Source organism: Bos grunniens, chromosome 19 (assembly GCF_055505025.1).
Source record: "Bos grunniens cultivar Pamir isolate PY7600 chromosome 19, Bosgru_T2T1.0, whole genome shotgun sequence".
Taxonomy (NCBI): Eukaryota; Metazoa; Chordata; class Mammalia; order Artiodactyla; family Bovidae; genus Bos; species Bos grunniens.
Genome location: NC_141183.1, coordinates 35641058 through 35663630, shown reverse-complemented (window position 1 = coordinate 35663630; position 22573 = coordinate 35641058). Strand labels below are relative to the sequence as shown.

The 22573-nt window shown below is 51.0% G+C and overlaps 1 protein-coding gene across 1 annotated transcript; it reads right to left on the bottom strand.

Annotated features, from left to right (window-relative positions):
• Positions 1-1718: 1718 nt before the first annotated feature.
• Positions 1719-22515, bottom strand: ALOXE3 (arachidonate epidermal lipoxygenase 3). Its single transcript, XM_086359058.1, has 15 exons — positions 22133-22515; positions 21323-21527; positions 20081-20162; positions 19414-19533; positions 18982-19107; positions 16459-16562; positions 15781-15953; positions 14888-15031; positions 14576-14779; positions 14406-14492; positions 13730-13899; positions 13037-13158; positions 8080-8180; positions 7346-7516; positions 1719-2665 (listed from the first exon to the last, which is right to left on the bottom strand). The coding sequence occupies exons 1-15, from the start codon at positions 22277-22279 to the stop codon at positions 2486-2488; spliced, it is 2136 nt and encodes a 711-aa protein (XP_086215184.1). The 5' UTR covers positions 22280-22515; the 3' UTR covers positions 1719-2485.
• Positions 22516-22573: the final 58 nt, after the last annotated feature.

Sequence of the window (22573 nt, the reverse complement as noted above, 5' to 3'; positions counted from 1 at the left end):
GGCTCCAAAATCACAGCAGATGGTGATTGCAGCCATGAAATTAAAAAACGCTTGCTCCTTGGAAGGAAAGTTATGACCAACCTAGACAGCATATTCAAAAGCAGAGACATTACTTTGTCAACAAAGATCCATCTAGTCAAGGCTACAGTTTTTCCAATAGTCATGTATGGATGTGAGAGTTGGACTATAAAGAAAGCTGAACACCGAAGAATTGATGCTTTTGAACTGTGGTGTTGGAGAAGACTCTTGAGAGTCCCTTGGACTGCAAGGAGATCCAACCAGTCCATCCTAAAGGAGATCAGTCCTGGGTGTTCATTGGAAGGACTGATGTTGAAGCTGAAACTCCAATACTTTGGCCACTTAGTGGGAAGAGCTGACTCATTGGAAAAGACCCTGATGCTGGGAAAGATTGAGGGCAGGAGGAGAAGGGGATGACAGAGGATGAGATGGATGGATGGCGTCACCGACTCAATGGACATGGGTTTGGGTGGACTCCGGGAGTTGGTGATGGACAGGGAGGCCTGGCATGCTGCGGTTCATGGGGTCGCAAAAAGTCAGACACGACTGAGCGACTGAACTGAACTGAACTGAGAACAGAGGCAGAGAGGTCTCCAGGGCTTATGCCAACAATTAAATACTCCTGCCTGGAGATGGCTCACATCACTTCTGCTCATCGCTTGTTGGTCAGAACTCAGCCATGACTCCACCCATGCACAAGAGCACCAGAGCTTGAGTCTTCCATGAGTTCAGAAGAGGAAACAGATCTCAGTGGCAATGCTGACAACCTGACACCCGAAAACTGGATTCTCAGGCTTTGCAAAATACCTTTTTTTTTTTTTTGTAAGAATGCAAGATTTATTCATATTAGAAAACCAGTATAACTCACCACATTAACTAAAGGAGAAAAAAATTATAGGCTATTTATGTATTTTATGAACTGTTTATTTTATATTGCAGTAACAGCCAGTTAACAATGTTGTGATAGTTTCAGGTACACAGCAAAATCTCTCAGCCATACCTAATAGCTATGTTTTTTGTATCGACCCCTTGAGTCTAGCGGAGAAGGCAATGGCACCCCACTCAGTACTCTTGCCTGGAAAATCCCATGGACAGAGGAGCCTGGTAGGCTGCAGTCCCTGGGGTCGCTAAGCCCACTCCATTGTTCTTGCCTGGAGAAACCCAGGGATGGGGGAGCCTGGTGGGCTTCCATCTATGGGGTCGCACAGAGTCAGACACGACCGAAGCAACTTAGCAGCAGCAGCAGCTTGAGTCTGGATACTCTTTCACCTCCTGAAGGATGACACACTCTGTCTGGGAGGTGAAGGAATGTAGGGCCTGGCTAGGTAATTGGTTGAGCTGGGAGGCTTCCTGTCTCCAGAGCAGCTATTCTAGGGACTCATTGTGGCTCCTTCTTTCTCTCATCTCTGAATACCCCACCTATCTACATACACACAGGTACAAAAAGAAAAATGAAATGGGAGCCAAATATACTGATTTTGGGGCTTCCCAGGAGTTGCTAGGGGTAAAGAACCAGCCTGCTAATGCAGGAAATGTAAGAAACATGGGTTCAATTCCTGGGTGGGGAGGATCTCCTGGAGGAGGGCATGGCAACCCACTGGTATTCTCTAGTATTGTTACTTAGAGAATCCCCATGAACAGAGGAGCCTGGCTGGCTACAGTTCATAGGGTTCCAAAGAGTCAGACACAACTGAAGAGACTTAGCATGCATACTAATTTTTATTGAAGTTTCTGGGCTTAAGGACAGAAAGTGGGTGGTGGATGATAGTTGGGATAAGAAAGAGTTGGAGAGAGACTATACACACACACACACACACACACACACACACACACACACACACACACACACACACACACACTCAGGCCAGGAAGCTTGGCCCTGAGAACTACAGTTAGAGGTACAGGTAAACTGGGCTCTAATTCTAATCCTTCCCGTAAAGATGCAGGGGTCAAAGTGAACCACACGGCAGATCCAGAGCACATATCCTTCCTTGTCCAGTTTCCAGGTTCTTCCAAAAGAGTAAGTTGGATTGAATTGGTCCTAGGATGGGAGGAAGGTGGAAACAAAGAGGTGAAGTAGAAGAAAGAATTTAGGAATGAGAGAGGACTGGGAAGGCGGGCTCAGGATCCCAAGCTGGGCCTGATGAGAGGAGGTAGATTTTTCATAGAATATGGGGAATAGGCTAGGCTTTCACAGGAGGCTGCCCAAAGGAGGACAAGGGATGATGGAGATCCTTCCTTTCGAAGGGCCTGTTGTGCGTTTGACTTCAGTCAGCAGATTCTCATCGCGGACACTGCCGGACTGGTCCCTCCCAGCTTAGGGCCCAGTTCATGCGATGGTAGAGCCATCGTGGGTACAAAACGCGTCGAGAAAGTGCAGGCTAATCAAGAACAGAGGACAGAAGGGCCTGGAGGATCCTAAAAAGGTGGCCCTCCTCACGCTAGCGCTAGCGGTAAGAGGAGGGGGTTAAATGGAAACGCTGTTCTCAATGAGGGGAGGGTCCAGGTAGGCGTAGGGCAGCGCCAGGCCCCGGTTCCGCTCCTGGATGTCTCGCGAGATCTGAGCCAGGCGGTTCTGGAAGACAGCGATGCTCCGGCGCGGGGCCTCCTCTGTAAAGTGCTCGTCCGGGTAGGTGCCCAGGGGCCTCTGGGACAAAATTAGGTGTGGGGTCAGGATGATGTTCAGGGCCACAGTTGTCAACAAATGCAGTCAAGGTGGCTTCTAAAGGCAGGCGTCACCCAGCCACGGCCACTGTAAACGCAAACCCTTGAAACCCCGGAACCACCGTTCCAGCCACCTGCGCAGAGTAGCCCGCTGATCCCTAAAAAGGTCCCTTCCTGTGCCTGGGTCACTGTTCTATGAATGAAACATAACCATGTCCGTAACACTACTGAAATCAACATAAACGTCCCACCAGATATGCCCAAGAATACACAAAAGGCAACTCCTGAAGACAACCAGTTCTGAGGCGTCTCCCAGTCAGCCACCGTGCTTTCCAGCCTGCTGCTGCTGCTAAGTCGCTTCAGTCGTGTCCAACTCTGTGCGACCCCATTGACGGCAGCCCACCAGGCTTCCCCGTCCCTGGGATTCTCCAGGCAAGAACACTGGAGTGGGTTGCCATTTCCTTCTCCAATGCATGAAAGTGAAAAGTGAAAGTGAAGTCACTCAGTCGTGTCCGACTCTAGCGACCCCATGGACTGCAGCCTACCAGGCTCCTCCGTCCATGGGATTTTCTAGGCAAAAGTACTGGAGTGGGGTGCTATAGCCAACCTCTATTCAAAAATAGCGCAATGAACTGGTCAGTCCCACCCTGTAGCAGAACAGGACTGCCCCTCTGGGCTTGACCGCAGTACACCACTAGTTCACCATCAGGGTTCCTGGGGCCAGCCTCTTAACCAGCACACGCTGCTCACATAATAAAACTGTTGCCAACAATCCTGATGTTTAAAAAATTCTTTTCCTTGTTTTATTGCACCAACAGAGCCTCCTGAAACTGTTAAATCACAGCCTTGTTTTCTCCTCTCTGACTTTAATGACTTCTATTGTTTCAACATAAGTCCAGTGTTTTCTTTTCTGAAATATCAAAACTCCATAAGGGAGTTTCATCTTATACTGAGTTTTTATTAGTAATGGCCATTCTGATTTATCAAACACTTTTTCAGCATGTATTGATTGAGATGATTACATGGTGTGTTTCTTTACTGATGTAATGATGGATATTGTTAGATTTCATCAGGCTGAACCAACCCTTCATTCCTAAGTTAAACTATACTTCATCATGATGAATTATTGTTTTACTATATACTATTGGCTTTCATTGGCTAATGATATATTTTTAAGATTGTTGTAGCTAAGTGGAATGAGTTTATAATTTTATTTTCTTAATTACAGTGGACATGTTGCAAGAGCTTTACATGGACCATCACAACAGGACAACAATCCGATAAGACAGGTACTTCATCATTCCCACTTTACAGATAAAGAAACTGAGGCTTAGAGAGGCCCGATTACATATCCAAGGTCACACAGGTGGGAAATGTGGATCTGGGACTAGAACCCTCTATCTGAGACTCACTTCTCTTTTCTTAAGAGCACTGCTCTTGCCAGGTGCTGGTATCAGGGTTACCAGTAAAATGATTTAGGAAGCTTCTACTTTTTTCTATACTTTCAAGCAGTGTGAATGACTTAGGAATTATTTGTTCCTTGAAAGTTTAATAGAATCTCCCTTTACAAGGAGAGGGATCAGATCTTTTACAACCCTTTTCATTTATGTATGGTTTTCACCTCTTCTGGTATTTTGCTTTTGTTTGTTTGCTTGGGGTTTTTTAAGTTTTCCTAAAAAAATTACTTATTTCATCTAGGTTTCCAAATTTGTTTGCATAAAACTGTAAGTAGTATTTTCTTCTAATTATTCCATTCTTCTCATACCTTTTCCATTCCTGATGTTGTACATTTATGTTAATTTTTTTCTTGATTTGAATCATCTCTGGTTTCTTTATTTTATTGGTCTTTTCAAAGAATCAGTTTTATGTCTTATTTACCAGATCAACATCTAATTTCTGAAACTATAGTGTCACTATTGATAAAGCAGAGCACAGAAATCTGAATGACTGGGTTCAATGCCTAATTACTAGTTGTGACCTTGGGCAAACTGCTTGGTGTCTCTGAACCTCAGTTTTCTGCCCTGTAAAATGGAGCTACCATTTATTGAACACTTATACGCCAGTCACTGTATTAAGCATATTAAATATAGCCCCTTACTTATATTTGTATTTTGAAATAGCGCACATAAGATTTAATGACTGACACATGATAGATCCTCAGGAAGTGATAGGTGCTGTATATTATTGTTGTTATCCTTATGACTTTCCGGGTTAGGCGTCCCACTGGCTTATGAGAAAGGGAACTCTCCACCCTCATCCTCTTGTGTACTCTTCCCTTTCCAGTGTGATTTTGTGACTTATAATAAGAAAAATATATTTGGTTTTGTGTTTCTGGCACAGAGCTCTTAATACCCTTATAACTGCATAGTGATAGAGTGTTAAGGGTGTCTTTTGTTATTCATAATAAGCCCTTTTCAACCCCACCTGAGCTTCTGTTAACCAGGTGACTTCTGGAAATTCCCTGGGGTTGGAGGCTGGTTGCCAGAGGGATCAACCTTGTGATTAGGTTAGAACTTGCAGTCTCACCCCCCAGTCTCTGGAGAAGGGGGAGGAACTGAAGGTTGAATTAATCCCCAGTGGCCAATAATTTAATCAATCATGCCTAGGTAATGAAGCCTCCATAAAAATCCCTCATGTACGAGTTTGGAGAGCTTCCAGATTGACACCCGTGTGGAGGTGCTGGGACAGGGCCCAGAGAGGCATGGGAACTCCACGCCCTTTCCCACACTCCTTGCTCTCTGGAGTGCCTCCATCTGGTCATTGCTGAGTTGTGTCATTTTAGCATGAGCCAGTCATCTAGTAAGTAAATATTTTCCTGAGCTCTGTGAGCTGTTCCCAGCAAATGATCAAAACTGAGGAGGGGTTGGTCAGAAACTCAGATGATAAGCTGGACTTGCAGTTGTCACGTGAAGGGGGTGAGGAGGGTGGAGTGGAGGAGCAGTCTTGTGGGACTGAGTCCTTCACCTGTGGGATCTGACACCTCTCCAGGTGGACAGTGTCAGAATTGAGCTCAATTAGAGGACAATTGTTAGATTTCATCACGGGCTTCCCTGGTGATGATGGGTCAGACCCACATTGACACCCATGTGGAGGTGCTGGGAGAATCTGCCTACAATGCGGGAGACCTGGGTTGGGAAGATCCCCTGGAGAAGGGAATGGCAACCCACTCCAGTATTCTTGCCTGGAGAATCCCCATGGACAAAGGAGCCTGGCAGGCTACAATACATGGGGTCACAAAGAGTCAGACACGACTGAGCAACTAACACAGAGGACACCCAACTGATGTTGAAGAACTGCTTGCTATGGGAACCACCCCCACACATTTGGTGGCTGGAAATATTGAGAGAGAGTATTGAGAGTAGTAATGTAGTGTTCTGTGAGTAGACAAAAAAAAAAAACAAAAACCAGTGTTTTTCCTTTGCAATGACTGAAATGAATGTCTCCAAATCCTTGGGAAGTGAGACCAAAGAGGAGTAGCATCCGGGGACGAGTTCTTGCATTCCCAGGCGATGAGATGATAAGTTGAATCTTGTTAGGGAGATAAAATATTTGTGCCAAATGGAGTCAAGCGTGAGAAATGAGGATATCACAGCAGAGAGCTTGGGGACAAGACCAGGAGGGCAGAGGCATGACTGATGACCCAATGTGTAAATGGAGATAATGGTAATTGGTGATTCAAGGGCTGCTCCCCTGGCCTGGCCTAACTAATAGCCTCCTTGCTGTCGGTCCTGCCTCCAAAATTACCCTTCCCATCCATCTGCATAGCCACAGAAGCGCCCTTGCAAAAACACAAATTCAGCCATGTCACCCCAGGCTTAAACCCTTCAATGGTTCCCGTTTGTCTTTTGAACAAATAATTGCAGCCAAACTGGGCTGTTTATGCTCTTGCAAATGTACCAACAGACTCTCACCTTCACTTTGCTTCACTTGGTAGAGTCCTTCCCTCTGTTTAGAAACTAACCCTGCCCCTCTTTTGTCTGCCCTACACCTCCCTGTCCGAAAGGTTTCATCTTAGATGTCACTTCCTCCAAGACGTCTTTCCAGGTTTGCCTGGACTTCGTCAGGTTCCATGAGGCCCCATCCTTACCTCTTGTCACTGGGCTGTAAGCTTACGTACAACATCAAGGTTCATATCTGCACACCAGTATCTGGCACTTGGCAGGTGCTCAAGAAGTATGGACTGAATGGAGGAATTCATGAATAATTCCTATGACACTGTGGTGCCCTTTTCCTTTCCCTGTGTGTCTCCTCAAGTAGACCATAGGATTCTTGCAGGCAGAAAGTTCTCACTCAGAGTTATGTTCCCAGTGCCCAGCACTGTGTTGACACATGGGAGGGATCCGACAAATGTCTGGGTGAATGGATGAGTGACTGATGGGTGAGTAAGTGGTTGGATGGACGGATGGACAGATAGGTGGATAGACTGGTTAAACTGGTGAATTAGATGGAAGTTGTGACCCAGCCACTAAACTGGTATTTGCTTCAGTGTGTCTCTGGGGCCCAACTATCATTTCCTGAAGAAACTGAAGAACTCAAGGCAACTCAGCATAAATGCCAGATGTTGGCTCCCAAACTCGCTTGGACAGCTACCACCACCTCCACTATCCAGGCCCTGCAAATTCCCCCCAAACCCAGACATCCCACCACCACCACCACCACTCACCTGATCCTTGGGCTCTTGGCTGACCAACCAGAAGAGGAGAATATTATTACAAGTGGTATTCACTTCCGGGAGGGTGTCCAGGTAACTCTTCAGGGTGGTGGTCCCCTTGGTCTGCGGTGGGGGCTGCCTCATGGATGACGGGGCATTGGGCATCCAGGCCCCAAAGTCATGCTGTGGAGAGCCCCCCGCAACCCAACTGAGTCAGTTGGCCAAAAAAGAAGGACCATCTCCCTCCTCAACATCCCTGTTCCTGCCCCTACCATCCTAGATCTTGCAGTTGGGAAATAAGGGGGTTGTTAAAAGGGAAGTGAGGAAGAGGGTGACTCAGGGTGGGTCACCCCTTGTTATCCCCCTACCCAGCGTTCCAGGACTGGGTTGTATGAGTCACCCAGGAGGGAGGAGGACCCAGAGTAAAGAGGTCACCGAGAAATGAGCCTTGGGCTGGCCTGCTACTCCACCTGGCCACATCCTGTCCACAACAGGAGCCCCTCAGTTACTCCCTCCACAACCCAACTTGAGTCATCATTACGAGCTTGGACCAAGCTCTACTCCAGTCATCATTCAGCCCCAGTGCTGCCCTTCACCCAGTCGCCACTCCAACCCCAGCCCTGTCCATAAACCCATCACAGCCTTGACCCTCGCATGCTCTCAGCCCGAACTCTGGCCTCACATCCACTGCTGAGGCTAATCTTATGTGGCCCAGTGTCCCCCAGGCCCGGCCTCTGCAGCCTCACCTGCCCACTGTTGACAGCGGCATGTTGGGCAGAGCAGTTGAAGATGATTGCAGTGAGGAATTTTACCAGCTGTCCCTGGGTGCACAGCTGGCGTGGGAAGCCTAAGAGTGAGGGGAAGGGAAGAGGGTGTGGATGGAAGGGACCAGATTCCTGAGGGAAGCTCAGGACTGGGGCTCGCTGCAGGAGGAAAGAGAGCAATGCAGACTAAACATGTGGCTGCCACTGTCTTTAGACTAGTATTGGGAGTGGGCTGAGGTTAAGGATAGGGGCTTCCCAGGTAGCTCAGTGGTCAAGAATCCTCCTGCCAATGCATTAGATGAGGGTTTGGTCCCTGAGTCAGGAAGATCCCATGGAGGAGGAAATGGCCACCCACTCCAGTATTCTTGCCTGAAAAAATCCTATGGACAGAGGAGCCTGGTGGGCTACAGTCCATGGGGTCGCAAACAGTTGAAAACAACTTAGCGACTGATCATCACACCAGGTTACGGATGGTCATCACCATGGTGTGGTCTCTGAACCGGGGGACTGGGATAGGACTAGAAAAAGCTGAGCCAGCAGAGGTCATAACAGACGAGCCAGGTTCAAGGGAACAGCACTTCTGTCTGCAGCTCGTTTTAGTACATAATGATAGAATTCTACCCAATTCACCAAGATTTGCCTGAGCACCCAGGAGCAGATCATCTCATCTGCTGTTGGGTTTAGTGGCAGAGACAGATGGTCAGAGAGGGTGCTGCTTATAAGCCCACAGTGATGGAAGCAGAGGAAGGTTTAAGGCCAGGGCTCGGCCCTTTGAGGAGATGGCAGGTTCAGCAATGGGGCTGGGTAGTTAGAGGAGGCTTTCCTGGAGGAAGAGAAGGGGCCTCCCTGGGTAGAATAATGGGGTGAGCTTCAAATGGAAAAAAAGAAGAGAAAGGTATTTTCAGGCTCAGCCCTTGGTCTTCTTTTCTGTGATGTCATTGGTCTCATCCAAGACTGTGGCCTTCACCACCTCTCACTGGCTGATGATTCCCAAGTTCACATCGCCCCTGCATGCTGGACTTGATAGTGGGTATAAATCTGCAGCTGCTAGCTGACACCTCTGCCTGAGTGTCTATGAGGCGTCTCAGACCTGACACCCGCCAGACCTCAAGCTTGACTCCCTACCCTGCACATTACTGAAACCTGTCCCCTGTGGCCACCAGTGGGCCCACTTCAGCGCTCTCCATTCAGTTGCTCCAGCCAAAATCTGTGCACTCGCTCCCCCTTTTATCTCACACTGCACAAGTCAGCAAAGTCTTGCAGAAGCCATCCTCATGCCATCACCTCCAGTCTCCACACCATCCCTTCTCCATCGTCTCACCCCTGGATGAATCTGACTGCTTCCACCCTTGCCTCTGACAGTTTGTTCTCCACATAACAGCCAGATTGAGTGATCCTTCAGAATTGTAAATCTAGTTATACCACCCCTACCTAAAATGCGTTGAGGGCTTCCCACCTCACTTACCTCACCATGGCCCTACTTAAACTGGTTCTTATTCTTTCTCTGACTTCATTCCCTTCCCTACTTTTCTCCTTCTCACCTACTCTACTTAGCTACACAGGTCTGCTGATTTCTTAAACCTGCCTGCACATTCCCACCTGAGGTCTCTGTACTGACTCCACCTCTGTCCTTACACTCTTGCCCTAGTTATCCACAGAACTAGCTCTCCCTTCCTTCAGTCTGTAGCAGACAGCACCTCCTAAAAGAGGCCTTCCCTGACCTCCTAACTGAAGTAATCTCCCTACCTTGACCTGCTGTATCCCGATGCTGTTTTGTTCTTCTTTTTAACCACTTGACATATTTGCTAGTTTATTATCCATATCTCCCCACGAGAATGTTAAGCTTCTTGAAGGCCAGGATTTTTGCCTGTCATGTTCACTGCCAAACCCCAGCACCTAAAACAATACTTAATAAATATTAACAGTATTTAATAAATATTACTGGTTGAATGAAGTGAATGCACGAGAGGATAGGAAGCCAGAGTGGTCAGGCACAGAATCAGAAGCAAGGTGAGGGGACAGGGAGGGGACTTGATTGGATGTGAGGTTACAGCACTTTGCCAGGAAGGGTGGTTTCTAGGGACTATTTCAGAGGATTACTGGGGCGGTGGCCCTGCAGAATTGGCGGCGGGCGAGTAGAGAGAGGCTGGGAGGGGTGGGATAGGTTGAGAGGCAGCTGCCACGTTGCAGGAGTAGTGAGAGGACTAAGACTAGGTGGTGGCAGTGGGAAATGATGGGGACAATAGCACCAGCTACTTAACTGGATTTAGGGAGAGAGGAAGACATCAGGGAACAGCAGTCAAGATGGCACCAAGGTTTGGAGTCAGGATGACAGGAAAGAGGCTGCAACAGAGCAGATGGGGACGCTTGAAGGAAGGACTAGGTATCTGTCTGCCTGGGAGTGTGTGGGAATTTTCCAAATGTGCTGTTCATGGAGGATAGAATAAAAAAGCAAAGTCAGACGACATATAGGAATTCTTCTGTAGCGCATAATATTTTTTCCCTTTGAAATGTGGAAGCCAGAGGCATGCTGAGGTTAATGAACGAATGTGTTTTACCTGAAAACATGAGTGTAGTATAAGTGTGTGCCAGTTGGAAGAGATGTTTGTCAATCTGAAGAATGTCCTGATGTGTTAAATCAGAGACAAGTTGAATAAAGAAAGACAAGACAGTTGATCCCACTCTGTGTGTTGAATAGGAAACAGATAACCCTGAAGAGAAAAACAGCTGCCCCTGGAGGAGAAGCAGTCAGGATCAGGATGCTCCCTGATTAACAGTAGAGTTGCAAAGCACAGGGAGGGGCTGCCCTTCAGAAGATCCAAAAGAGGTCTGGCTGTCACCACCTTAACCCAGAAATCACGCTTGGCGTCACTAATAGTGAGATAGCCTGACATCGCACGCCTCCCAGTATGATGCAATGTGGAGAACACAACATCACTGGAGAACATTCTTGCCCCAGACATTTAACCTTTAGATACTACTTCCGGTTGACAAACAACACAGTGTGTAGAGGAATAACAACGTGGGGAAGCAATTAGATAAATTCGGAAGACAAGACATTCTGCAGAACAATTTAGCCTTTCCATAGCCCTTGTCAGACATTTATGTGATTTTAAAAAGGGTGGAGGGGGGCTGTCCTAAAGTAAAAGAGACTTTAGAGTCAAAATGAACACATATGTCATTTGGTCCTTGACTGGCTCCAGAATCAATAGGACCAACTGAAGGAGAATGGGACAAGTAAGAGGGTAACGTTGGAGATTAATTGTCAATTTTGTTAAACGTGATGCCAGCATTGTGATTGTGTAGGAAAGTGTTGTGGGTTTTTTTTTTTTTGAGATGCATATTAATTAGAGGTAAAATGTGAAATATGTGTAAATAAACAACAGCAACAACTTAATCAAATATGGCAAGATGTTAGGAACTGTATCTAGGTGGTGGGTAAACTGCATCGAGGTGGGTAAAAGTAGAGTATCATACTCTCTACTTTTCTATATGTTCAAACTTTTGTTTGGAAAAAAAAAAGCTAGAACTTCCCTAGTGGTCCGATGGTTAAGACTCCACACTTCCGATGCAGAGGGTACAGTTTCAATCCCTGACGAAGGAAATAAGATTCCCAAGGGACTAGGAAAAAAAAAAAAAAAAAATGCTTTGGAGCCCACTACAGGTAGGACTACAACAGCTGTTCATTCTGTTTCCTGGTGACCTGAGACCATGCCTCCTCCTCAGGTTTCCCCAGGCAGGAGTTGCTCTGGGTGGCCACCAGAAGTGCTGAGTCAGCTAAAAGTTGCATTCCCCGCCGCCCCCTCCCCACCCCACCCCCCGCTAAGAGAAGACATCCCAGGCAGTGAGAGTCTCCCTCCCTCCGGCTGGGGGAACTAGAGGGTGGACATTTGTGCCACTTTGAGCCTTTTATTTTCTTCCACTCACCCAGATAGAGATGCCTTGTCTGCACTTTCCAGTGCCTGAAATACAGACCGTCACACATTGGCACCTGGGAGGTAGGCTGTGGAGAGTAGCAATGGCATGTGTAACCCACGCAAGGCCAGAAGTCCTTCTACAGAGGACAACTTGTAGTTTTCATGTGCTGGTCTCAAGAGTGACAGTGAGACAGCCAACAAGGAAAGTTTCCTCAGGGAATGGGGAAGGGGGGATTTCCAAGTCTGGAATCAGCCATAGAGGAGAAACAGGAGAAAGGATCGTTCTGTTAGGGAAGGGTAGAGCGAGAGGAGACAGAGATCCAGGACAAACCAGAGCTGGAATCAGGATCAGGAGGCAGCAGAAGCCCTGAAAGAAAGGGGAGGTCAGAAAGACACACCCTTCCTGGAGCAAAGGGAAGACTTTAAGGAGGGGAGGGCAGTCGGGGGCATCTGCTTGCACTTAGGTTAAGCAAAGGAGGCCTAAGAGGACTGGTCACTTGGGTCTCAAAGGCCTCTCAGGCAGTGTCAAAAGAGAGGGGAAAGCCAGGGACAGGTGACACATGTCAGTAAGGAGGAATCAGGCAGCAGCGGCACCAAGCTACTCCATGAAGCCACAAGTGAGAGAGGTTGGTGGCTGGAGGGGCCACCTGGCAGGATAGGCATAAGAGGGTATGAGAGAGAGTTCCAGAGTCCTTAGTGCTGGAGGCTGGAGATGGCTTCTACCATAAAGCAACACATCCCCAGATCTCAGCAAGTGAAGGTGAATGGGTGGCAAAGGTCGAGCAGGGACCATGTAGTGGCTGAAAGCAAGGGTGCCAGAGATGCTGGGAGCTGGCTCTGGGCCCTGCCTCTGCCACTTACTGCCAGTGCGGCCTTCTCTACGCCTTCCCTTATCTATCCAGTGGGGCTAATGATGGCATGTGCTTTAAAGGCTGCTCAGTGAATAAGAACTGGGGGCCTGGTAGGGCCAAGGGGGACAGCGGGTCATTGGGTCTGTAGCTGGGGGGACGGGGAGGGGATACCTGAGCTTTCCCGGCCCAGAAATGCCTGAGCAAAAATCTCTCCGACCCAGGCCTGTAGCTCTGAATCCTGCTGCACAGATGCATCACTGGTATAATAGTAGCCCACGATTTCTGAGACGAAGCTGCAGGAAAAAGATGTCCCTGCTCCAGCAGTGACCCTGCGTTCAGACCGGCCCCAAAATCAAGGCCCAAGGCTGCTCAGGCTAGTGCGAATTAGCTGCCCAGAGTCCACTTCGAGTCCATGGAGGTTCAGTGGGGACCCCCATATTGAGTTGGAGCCACAGTGCCCAGGCTTCCCTCAATTCTCACCACCACTCCAGAGTCATGGGTGCTGAGGAGAGGCTGACATGAGGCCTCCCCTCCCCACCTGGGAGAAAGGAAGACCAGTCCACCTGGAGGCCCCGCCCACATCAAGCTGTTGCCCCTGCCCTGACCTCTCAGGACTCCGTGTCCTTCCCGTCCTCTGCCACATTCACACACAGCCCAGGCCCTCCCCAGCCCACAGCTACCTGCCGTTTCATGAGGAAGTCCAACCCCCAATTCTCACCCTTGCGCTGCCCCATACTGCGCTCTAAACACCTGAAACCCCCGAGCACCAAGGGCCCCATCCTACATGAGCACACGGATCCATATTGTTCCCTTGGCCAGGAGGCCCTGGTGGGGCCAGATTGGCCACAGGCCCCAGGCCCACACCTCTCAATGGCCGCCCAGATCTTCAAGCCGTCATCTCGGTAATGGTAGTTGGGGATATCCAGGACACCGCGGGCCCGCAGGCTGTCCGGAAGGCAGAAATTGGTGTAGGTGAAATGGGCCAGACCGGTGCTCATGAGGTAGAGGAGGCCCTGCCTCCCAATGGACGTGACCTGAGGACACAACACAGCTGGTCTCCACGACCGCCCCAACCCCCACCCCAGAGATGGGGCTAGAGACTCAGCAGAGGGAATTTTACAGTTAATCAAGCATCCAAGACCAAGAATTAAACACCCTTAAGAGCAGGACGTGGGCTGCGCAGGCTGCGGCCTTACTGCATGCGTAGGAGGTAATCCTTAGGTGTTTGGTAACTAGAAGAATGAACTGAATCCCGGGCGAGCCGGAGGGGAGCGCCAACGCGGAGTCAGCGGGCAGGTGTGCTCAGGCTGGGGTGCCTTGCCCACCTCCAGGAGCCTTTGGAGTTGGAGCCTGATGAGGTGGGGCGGGTGGAGGGGATTGGAGGGAGGGAGGCGGGGTTGTGGGCGGGGCAGGTAGGAGACTTGGGGCGTGTGGAAAGGGGTGGGCCGGGAATGGGGAATGGGATTGGCGGTCCCATTGTGGGCGGGGCAAGGTGCCCTCAGGGGCGGAGCCCCGGGCAAGGGCAGGGTAGAGGCCGCACCTTGTCCACAAGGCCCTCAGGGTTGAGCAGCGTAGCACGGGCGATGGTGTTCACCTGCAACGTGTAGCGAGTGTGGGGAAGCAGAAGCTGCAAGTGGGATGAGGTCACAAGAACCGAAGGTCAGGGGAGAAGGCCACCGTGGCCCCCCCCCACCCGAGGGTCACCCAGACCTTGTAGATAGGATGGCAGAGCGGCAGCTGACGCAGCGTGGCCATGGCGAAGGCCTCGCACAGCAAATGTGTGCACAAAAAGTGCGTGTTGTTCTCGTGCACCAGGAACTCAGAGTTGCGCACCCACGTCTTCGCCAGCAGCCAGTCCCAGTCGGTGTCAGTGGGCAAGAAGATGGGGCTGTCGGGCCCAGGGGTCTGGCAGAGCTGCATCGAGGAATAATTAGGGGGTGAGGCTTTAGACTGATAGGTGCCCCCTGAGGCCGCGTTCCCGAAGCCTGGTCCACACCCCCTCAAAGCCAGCCGCAGGCTCACCTGGATGGCCAAGGGCACCAGCGCCCCCTGGGGGTTGAGCCACAACAGGCAGAGCGGGGCGGCCACGAACTGGGGGTGGCCGTTTATGCAGTGGACCGGGACCTCCGCCAGGATCCAGTAGTCCGCTAGGAAGATGTTGCCCCTCTGGGGAAGTTGCACGGAGCCTTAGAGTGTCCTCCGCACCCGCGCTCTGCTTCCCTCTCTGTTCTCTGTCCACTCCCACTCCAGCCTGGGCCTCAGTGACGCGTGGTGCCTGCACTAAAGGCCAGTGTTGGGAATCTCACCCTTCCCAGAATGTCCGGAATGAGGTCCAGCTGAATCCTTCCTTGTGCAACCTCTCACCTGGCTTCCCAGCCTCTTGGACAAGCCAGCATCCTCTCCTCCTCTCCCCATCACTGGTCCTTCCTATTCTGTCAACTCAGATGACTTGAGTGTATTCAGTATCAATAAAATCAACACAGGAAGAGATTTCGCCAACCACAACTCCAGCCTTCTGGAGGATGCCTGAGGGCTTGACTGGGTCAAGATCAGAGACTGGGTGGGTCATCATCTTCTCCCATACCCCGAGAGTTCCTACTTCTCCAGGATTGTCCTTACTCTGTCTAGTGGCACTGCCTTTGGCCTGTCCTAAAATGGCTTTCTTTGGGCCTCAGCACCTGGGATCTTGGAGGCCCCAGAACCAGGGCAGGGCCTCTTCCTCCAAGCTGTCACATTCATGCATACCAGTTCACCAGGCCCTGTCTCATGCCTCAAGCCTGAGGCCCATCTGGGCCTTACCCATAACTATTCTGTTTAAAAGGTGCCAGGCTGGGGATGAGGCCTACAGGTTGGATGCAGCCATCCCACCCTTACCCTCCACACCCATCCCTTCTCCCTACTGGCAGCTTACCCACCTCTAACTCTGTCTGCAGGCAGGTGCCTGGTCCCAGTGAGGGAGCCACCATGTCATTGGTGATAGGCAGCTTGCTGGGCAAGCTGGAGAGGCAATGGAGCATGACAGGGTTGACGCCGTTCAGGTACTGGTACCCGAAGAACTGGTCTTCACACCAGTGCTCTCTGACGTACTCTGGGGGACAAGAGAGGGGGCCAGTTGGGCTGAAACCACTTCACTAGATCCTGCTCAGCCCCGCACTTTGCTAATCACTATGGTTTAGTCTTTCCTCCCAGCAGTCCTATGAGTAGGTGTAATTATATCTTCAGTTTAACACGGGACTCTAAGAGGCAGAGTGACTTGCTCAGTTGGGTGGCAGACTCGAACATATGTCTGGCCCCAAAGCCCAAACCTCTTGATGACAGGGGTAGGGAAGAGAGGTAAGTGCACCTGACCAGGATCAGGACTCCCTAAGTGACCCTTGACCCTCGCTCTGTCCCCACTTGCCTATTCTTGTCCCCACCCAGAGGAAGGAGAGATGGGTTCCTGAGAGGAGTCTGGGAGAGTGCCCCCAGTGAAGTCAGGAGCCCTGCCCACTGGAACCCCACAACCCAGAATTCAGCTTTTTCCCAGCATGAGGCAGAGGAGCCTGAGTACAGGGTCGAGTGGAGAATGGACCTCTCCACCTGGCTCTGCACACCTGAAGTGAGGGTCTTGTGGCAACGCATGATATTCCGGATGTCATCCAGCTTCTTCCAGGAACCCTTGCGGTCCAGCAACCCTCGAAGCTTCATGCCCAAGGACCTATGGGAGGGGAAGTTGGGCTTGGGGCTGAGGGCTGCCATGGGCACTGTGCCCCCAGCCTAGAGCCCTGGAGGAATTTCCCTGTCCAGGGCTTGTTAAGCTGTGCCTGTCCTAGAGAACCATCTCCTACATCTCCACCTCATATCAAGACTACCTGTTCTTCTGTGTGCATCTTAGATGCAAAGTCCCTCATGAAGCATTGTCTGATCACCCCTCAAACATAGACCTTGTGTGTATCTTTCCAAAAATACCTGCTACTTCCTTCATTATATTGTGAACCCTTCATTATGTCACTACTCAAATCAACTCCTATTATACTGTGGGCTCCTTATGGCCAGGACTGGGCTGTGTTGCCCTGACATACCCAGTTTGTAACAATCACTCACTAGCTAGGCCAAGTCAAATGGAAGGGAATGGAACAGAGGACAGGCAGGTGTGTGGCAGTCGGTCAATAAAGTAAGCTGTGGAAGGAGGCGGATGTGTCATGAAGAGTGTGGGCACCTGGAGAAGGCATGGGGGGAAGGGGGCAATAGTGACCTGACAAGCCCAGGGACAGGTTCCTGTGTGCTCAGTAAGGAGCCACTCACTCCTTCCACGAACCTATGCTGAGCGGCTGCCCTCTAAGAACCTACTGCTGCTGCTGCTAAGTCGCTTCAGTCGTGTCCGACTCTGTGCGACCCCATAGACGGTAGCCCACCAGGCTCCCCTGTCCCTGAGACTCTCCAGGCAAGAACACTGGAGTGGGTTGCCATTTCCCTCTCCAAAGCATGACAGTGAAAAGTGAAAGTGAAGTCGCTCAGTCGTGTCCGACCCTCAGTGACCCCATGGACTGCAGCCTACCAGGGTCCTCCGTCCGTGGGAGTTTCCAGGCAAGAGTACTGGAGTGGGGTGCCATTGCCTTCTCCTTCTAGAGGATGGGAAAAACTCAACAGGAGCATGGTCATTAAAACAGAGGCTGAGGAGGCAAGACAGGAGAAATAAAAGGCCTTCCTTTTCCAAGGCCTGCCACTCACGTCCTTTAGGGCACCCTGCAGTCATGCCACAGTAAAGCCCAGTGACTCCCTCCCCTCCATAAATGACCAGAGACTGCCAAATGCCAACTCCTCTTCCCACTGGACCTTCTCTGAGCCCCACACTGGCACTCCACATGGTCTCCTGGGCCTTCCCCTGCCTCGACCCACATATCCATCTGGGGACCAGCTCAGGTGATGCTAGCTTCTGAGATGCTCCTTAGTCCTGCTGGGGCCTCTCAGTGGGTCCTTGTCCTGAAACCTGAGCCCCCTTGTGTCTTCCTGTGGACACACTCAAGCTCCATATCCCGCCTCACCCCTACATCCCCTCCCACTAGTTCTTCTCCGGAAGAACGGCTGTGGCACCAAAGCCCAGAACGTGAGGATCCAGGTCCTTGCCATGGCCTCCTCTGGGCCTGCTAATGCAGCAGGTAGCAGGTGGCTGAGCCCCACAGAATGACCTGGGTCTTCCCAGGACCCACCCATTCCCCCTCTCCTTTCCTCTCTCCCAGCCCAAAGCTTCAATCCCATCTGTCTCCCAGCAACCACCTCCTGACCCCTGCTCCTGTCAGGACCAGATGTCAACTGGACCCCCTCCAGCCACGTCACACTCAGAACCTCAGACTTGAGCTGCCCGTGACCCCACCAATATTAATTAACACCCACCAATATTAATTAACTGCCTTGCAGATACATCTCCCCAGGGGAGCCTGAGCCCGTAGTCCATCACAGCCAAGACTGTATCCTAATACTACAACTTGTATCCTAATACTACAACTTTTTGTGCTGGATATTAGCTTTTCTTTTTTTTTTGGCTGCACTGTGCAGCCTTCGAGATCTTAGTTTCCCGACCAGGAATCGAACCCGTGCCCCCTGCAGGGGGAGCATGGAGTCTTAACCACTGGACCACCAGGGATGTTCCCTGGATGTTAGCTCTCTAAAGTTTTCCCCTACACCTATGAAGTCAGTATGAATATTATTGTCATAAATGAGAAAACTGTTTAAAGGCTATCTGAAAATCAAGGTCATAAAGCTAGAAAGTATTGGCCAGGAAATTGAACCTGAGGTGTCCTGACCACCTCCTTAAATCTTAAAAAGACTGGCCCTCTCTGGTCCTGCTCAGCCTGGTCCCACTAGCAGTGACTGGGACCGTGCTCTGCTCAGGGTAAGTGCTCAATTAATTCTATTGGTTTGAGGACTGGAAAGAGAAGGAGAGTTTAAGAGCAAAGAGGTGATGATGGGGAGCTAGAGAAGAGTTGCTTAAAAATAGAGTGGAGATGGGGCAGGGGGAGGTGAAGGAGAGACTGGGGGTGGGGTGGATGGAGGGGAGACAGGGGCAGAGATGTAGATGATTGATCAAAGGGACAGAGGGAGAGGGAGCAGGAGTGCAGAGAGGGCAGTGGCCTCACGCGGGGATGGCGTTGAAGAGCAGCGAGGTCGTCTTGGTGGCGGAGTAGCGAATATTGGGCTCCATGTGCAGCAAGGAGGGGATGTCAATTTTCATGGGGAAGCCAGGCAGGTACTGATTCCCACTGCTGGGGAGCAGGGAAGCAGAAGGGCAGAAACCAGTCAGAGGGACCTGCAGTCCATTCCCCTTAATTCCTCCCCTCTCTCCTCCCAGAGAGTCCCCAGGCCTCTGCTCACTCCAGGTACCTTCCCTGCCCTCTCCCCTCCTCTCTGCCAGACTCCTGGGGCCATCCCCACCCATTCTGCTCCGGACACTTGAATTAAACTGCATTTGTCACAGACTATGACTCCCAAGCTGCCCAGCCAAGTCCTCACAGCAGACCCTTCACTTCATGCCCTTCCAGCTTCTTCCCCAACTCTCAGTCCACCCTCACCTGTCACCTGGGTCTGCACGAGGCGCTGTCCTGGTCAAGGCAAATTTCTTATCTGACTCCATCTCCTCAAAGCTGCTGACATCTATAATGCGGGGGAAGCCAGGGGCGTAGACTTTCCAGCTTCCAGGGGAAAGAGATTGAAGTGGCAAGTGAAGGTTAGGGTAAACAGAAGCCTTAGCTTTTAAAGACACAAATTTAAATGAAAACTCCCAGAAACCACCCACTTTCTGAGCAGGTGACAAGGAATTGAAGTATGTTTGTTTTTTTCCCTGAAGACACTGGGCTTCAGATCTGGGTAGTATTTGAGGATGGCATGAATATCCAAACTGGTTTAGAGTTGGGTTTGTGTTGAGATCAAGATCATGGCTGGTTTTGGGGTGAGGCTCAGGATGGGCTGAAGTTGGCCAATCCTAGGGACATGTCTGGTATCTGGGTCACATCAAGGACAGCTGAGGGTTGAGTGTGGATCCATTGATGGTACTGGGGACAATTATCAGTACTTGTGTTTTGGGCCTGGACTCAGGGTCAGCATTAGATTGAGGTTTAAATGAGGGTGGTGATCAGAGTTGGGCCCCCAAAGTTGGAACTGAGGTTAGAGTTAGTAACAGTCTGATTAAGGATCAGGTCAGAGTAAGATGGGAAAGAAGTCAAATTAGGCCACCCTCACCGGTAGCATTCCTGTCGGGCCTGGAGTTCCCGTTTCCTGTGATCCAGAAGGAGGGGAAGGGAGTCCTGACAAATAGTTCTTGCTGTGGGTAATGAAGATTACTCATTGGTAAGTCTCTTTTCAAATGACACCCCTCCAGCATGCCTTTCCTGAACCCCCAACCCTTGAACCCAGTCCCTCAGGGACACTGTTGTCCCCCATTCTTTGTGCATTCATCAGTAGAAAGGATTTGGGGCAGCTTTACCCCCAGATTATAGCAACTCTCTAATTGTTTACATGTGTGTCTCCTTTTCAAGACTGCAAACTCCTTGGGGGCAGAAGTCACATGGTATTCATTTTTTGTATTCCCAGCATCCAGCATGGTGCCTGGCACCATGCACAAAATACATATTTGACACAGGACTGGTGAACAAACATGTCTTGTGAAGTGACCGGTGGATGTGTTGTGGTGACAGATAGGGATTTGGAATGCAGTCTGTGAGGAACTCAGTGTCAGCAAGGGTAATGTTCACTCACTGCACCTCACCTGACATCATCTCTCAGCCCTAAGACTCATCTCCACACTCAGACTCACCCTAGTCTTGCCTGTCTCTGGATGAGATAGCTCAGGAGATGTGGGTGTGGGAAGTGGGGGGTGGGTGTGGGAAGTGGGGGGTGGGGGTGGGGGTTGGGAGGGAAAGGGGTCCAGAGACTGAAGTAGCTTCAGTCCAGCATCCTTCAAAGCCCCCCACCCAAATTCAGGAAAGAACCTGAACAGCACCTCACAGAACTTCATCCACACCAGGAAAGCCAGTACTAGTGGGCCAGGGCCTGTCCAGCTAAATTCTCTAAACATTCAGGGCTTCTCCCCAGTTGAAATTCAGTAACTCCACTTGCAGTTTAACTCCTCTCAGAGGAATTGACTTGGGAAGGAGCAGGGTGACGGTGGCGAGCATACCACCATCTCTGTGTGTTTCTGTGCGTATGACTCTGAGTGGTATGAGTGTATGTGAGTGCACACCTAGACTGGGTGTGTCTCCAGAGGGGTACATACTGCCCAGAAAGCGCCTGCATTTCAGGGTGTTCGAGGCTTGAATTTTCAGAAAGCACCTACTTGGGATCCCTGAGTTGCAGTTACCCTAACTCCAGCCCTACTGTCTACACCCTGGGCTCTGTGACAGCCAACCACCCCCACCCCCCACCGTCTCTGCTGCTCCCAGCAGGTGCTTCCGAAGCCCAGGCCAGCCCCTGCCTCTGACACACCTGTTCCTGGTCGAAGCTCGATAGTGCAGTAGCCCTCCATCCACTGGTAGCAGGGGAAGTGGGAAAGGGTGCCATCGGGGGCAGTGACGCAGATGCAGCTGCAGTACCAGGAGTCTTGGGGGAAGAACGCATAGCGCTCCTTGTGGAGCCGCAGCAGCAAGAGCTCACCCAGCTCCTCTGAGCAGCGCACCTTGTACTTCTGCACCTGGGGTGGGGGCAAGAGAGCAAGCCGGTGAGAGGCGAGGAACAGCCTAAGTCATCCTGCACCTTGAAAAGTGCGCCTACACCTCCGCCTTCTACACCTCCGCCTTGCCTGACAAGTATACCCAAGCTGGCTGTACCCCATGCAGTGCCTTGTCGTGAATTACAAAAAGGCATCCTTCATCTGGCAGAAGCTGCTGCAGGAGCCCTGTGTGAGCAGGGTGCATTCTGGCTCTCCCAAGCCTCCTTGGAGCCCCCACCTGATGTTGGCCATCTGCCAACAGTGCTGGGGCCTGGCAGAGTCAGGTAGACCCCTCTGGAGAAGAGGAAACCCAGGCTCAGAGAGGGCAAGCAGCTTCCCCAAAGCCCACCTTCAGTTATTGGAGAAGGAGCTAGGAAGCCAGTGGAATTCTCTGGAGCCCCTGCCTGGGTAGGATTTATGATCCCCAGGAAAGACAAGGACCAGAATGGGGTGGCCACGAGGTCAGGGCCGGCATCCTGAGTTCTGCAGGATTTGATGAGCCCTGGGGAGAAAAACCCTCCCCTCCTTCAGGATTCCCTGTACCTGGTGGCCCTCAGGGTCGCCACCTCCCTTTCTCCTCTACTCACCGATCCAGAGGCGAAGTCCCTGCCCATGCGATCCAGTCGCTGCTTGGGGCTTTCACCACATGTGCCCACCAGTGTGACAAAAATGTTGTCCAGTGTGCCAGCCATCAGGTAGGGACCAGTGGTCACACACACGCGGTACAGGGCCATGATGGGAGGAAAGAAGGGATGCCCCAGCAGCTGGCCTGGAGGAGGTGAGCCACAGAACAGGCAGGGCTGAGCTCCTGGGCTGCCGACCCGCGGGACCTGGTTGGGCAGGATGGGCCTTTGAGGAAAAGCCCAGCTCTCTCTGGGATGCTCTAGGGCCCACTCGCTGGCTCTCTGTCTCCAGAAACTCTCTGTTCTTGCTAGCTGCGGGCTGGCTCTTCCCACCCGCAGCCTTTCTCCCTAATAGTTGCTTGTTCGCCTCTGGCAAAACCGGTCCCTCTGACTGGCAGGACCAGG

What these genes read in the sequence shown, in the direction of transcription:
- ALOXE3 (XM_086359058.1), bottom strand. Translation starts at nt 22,279, where the DNA reads ATGGCCCTGTACCGCGTGTGTGTGACCACTGGTCCCTACCTGATGGCT. An exon ending in TGGTGCCCTTGGCCATCCAG is followed by an intron (nt 14,780 to 14,887) that starts GTGAGCCTGCGG and finishes TCCTCGATGCAG; the next exon opens with CTCTGCCAGACCCCTGGGCC. An exon ending in GCCAAGAGCCCAAGGATCAG is followed by an intron (nt 2,666 to 7,345) that starts GTGAGTGGTGGT and finishes ATTTTGTCCCAG; the next exon opens with AGGCCCCTGGGCACCTACCC.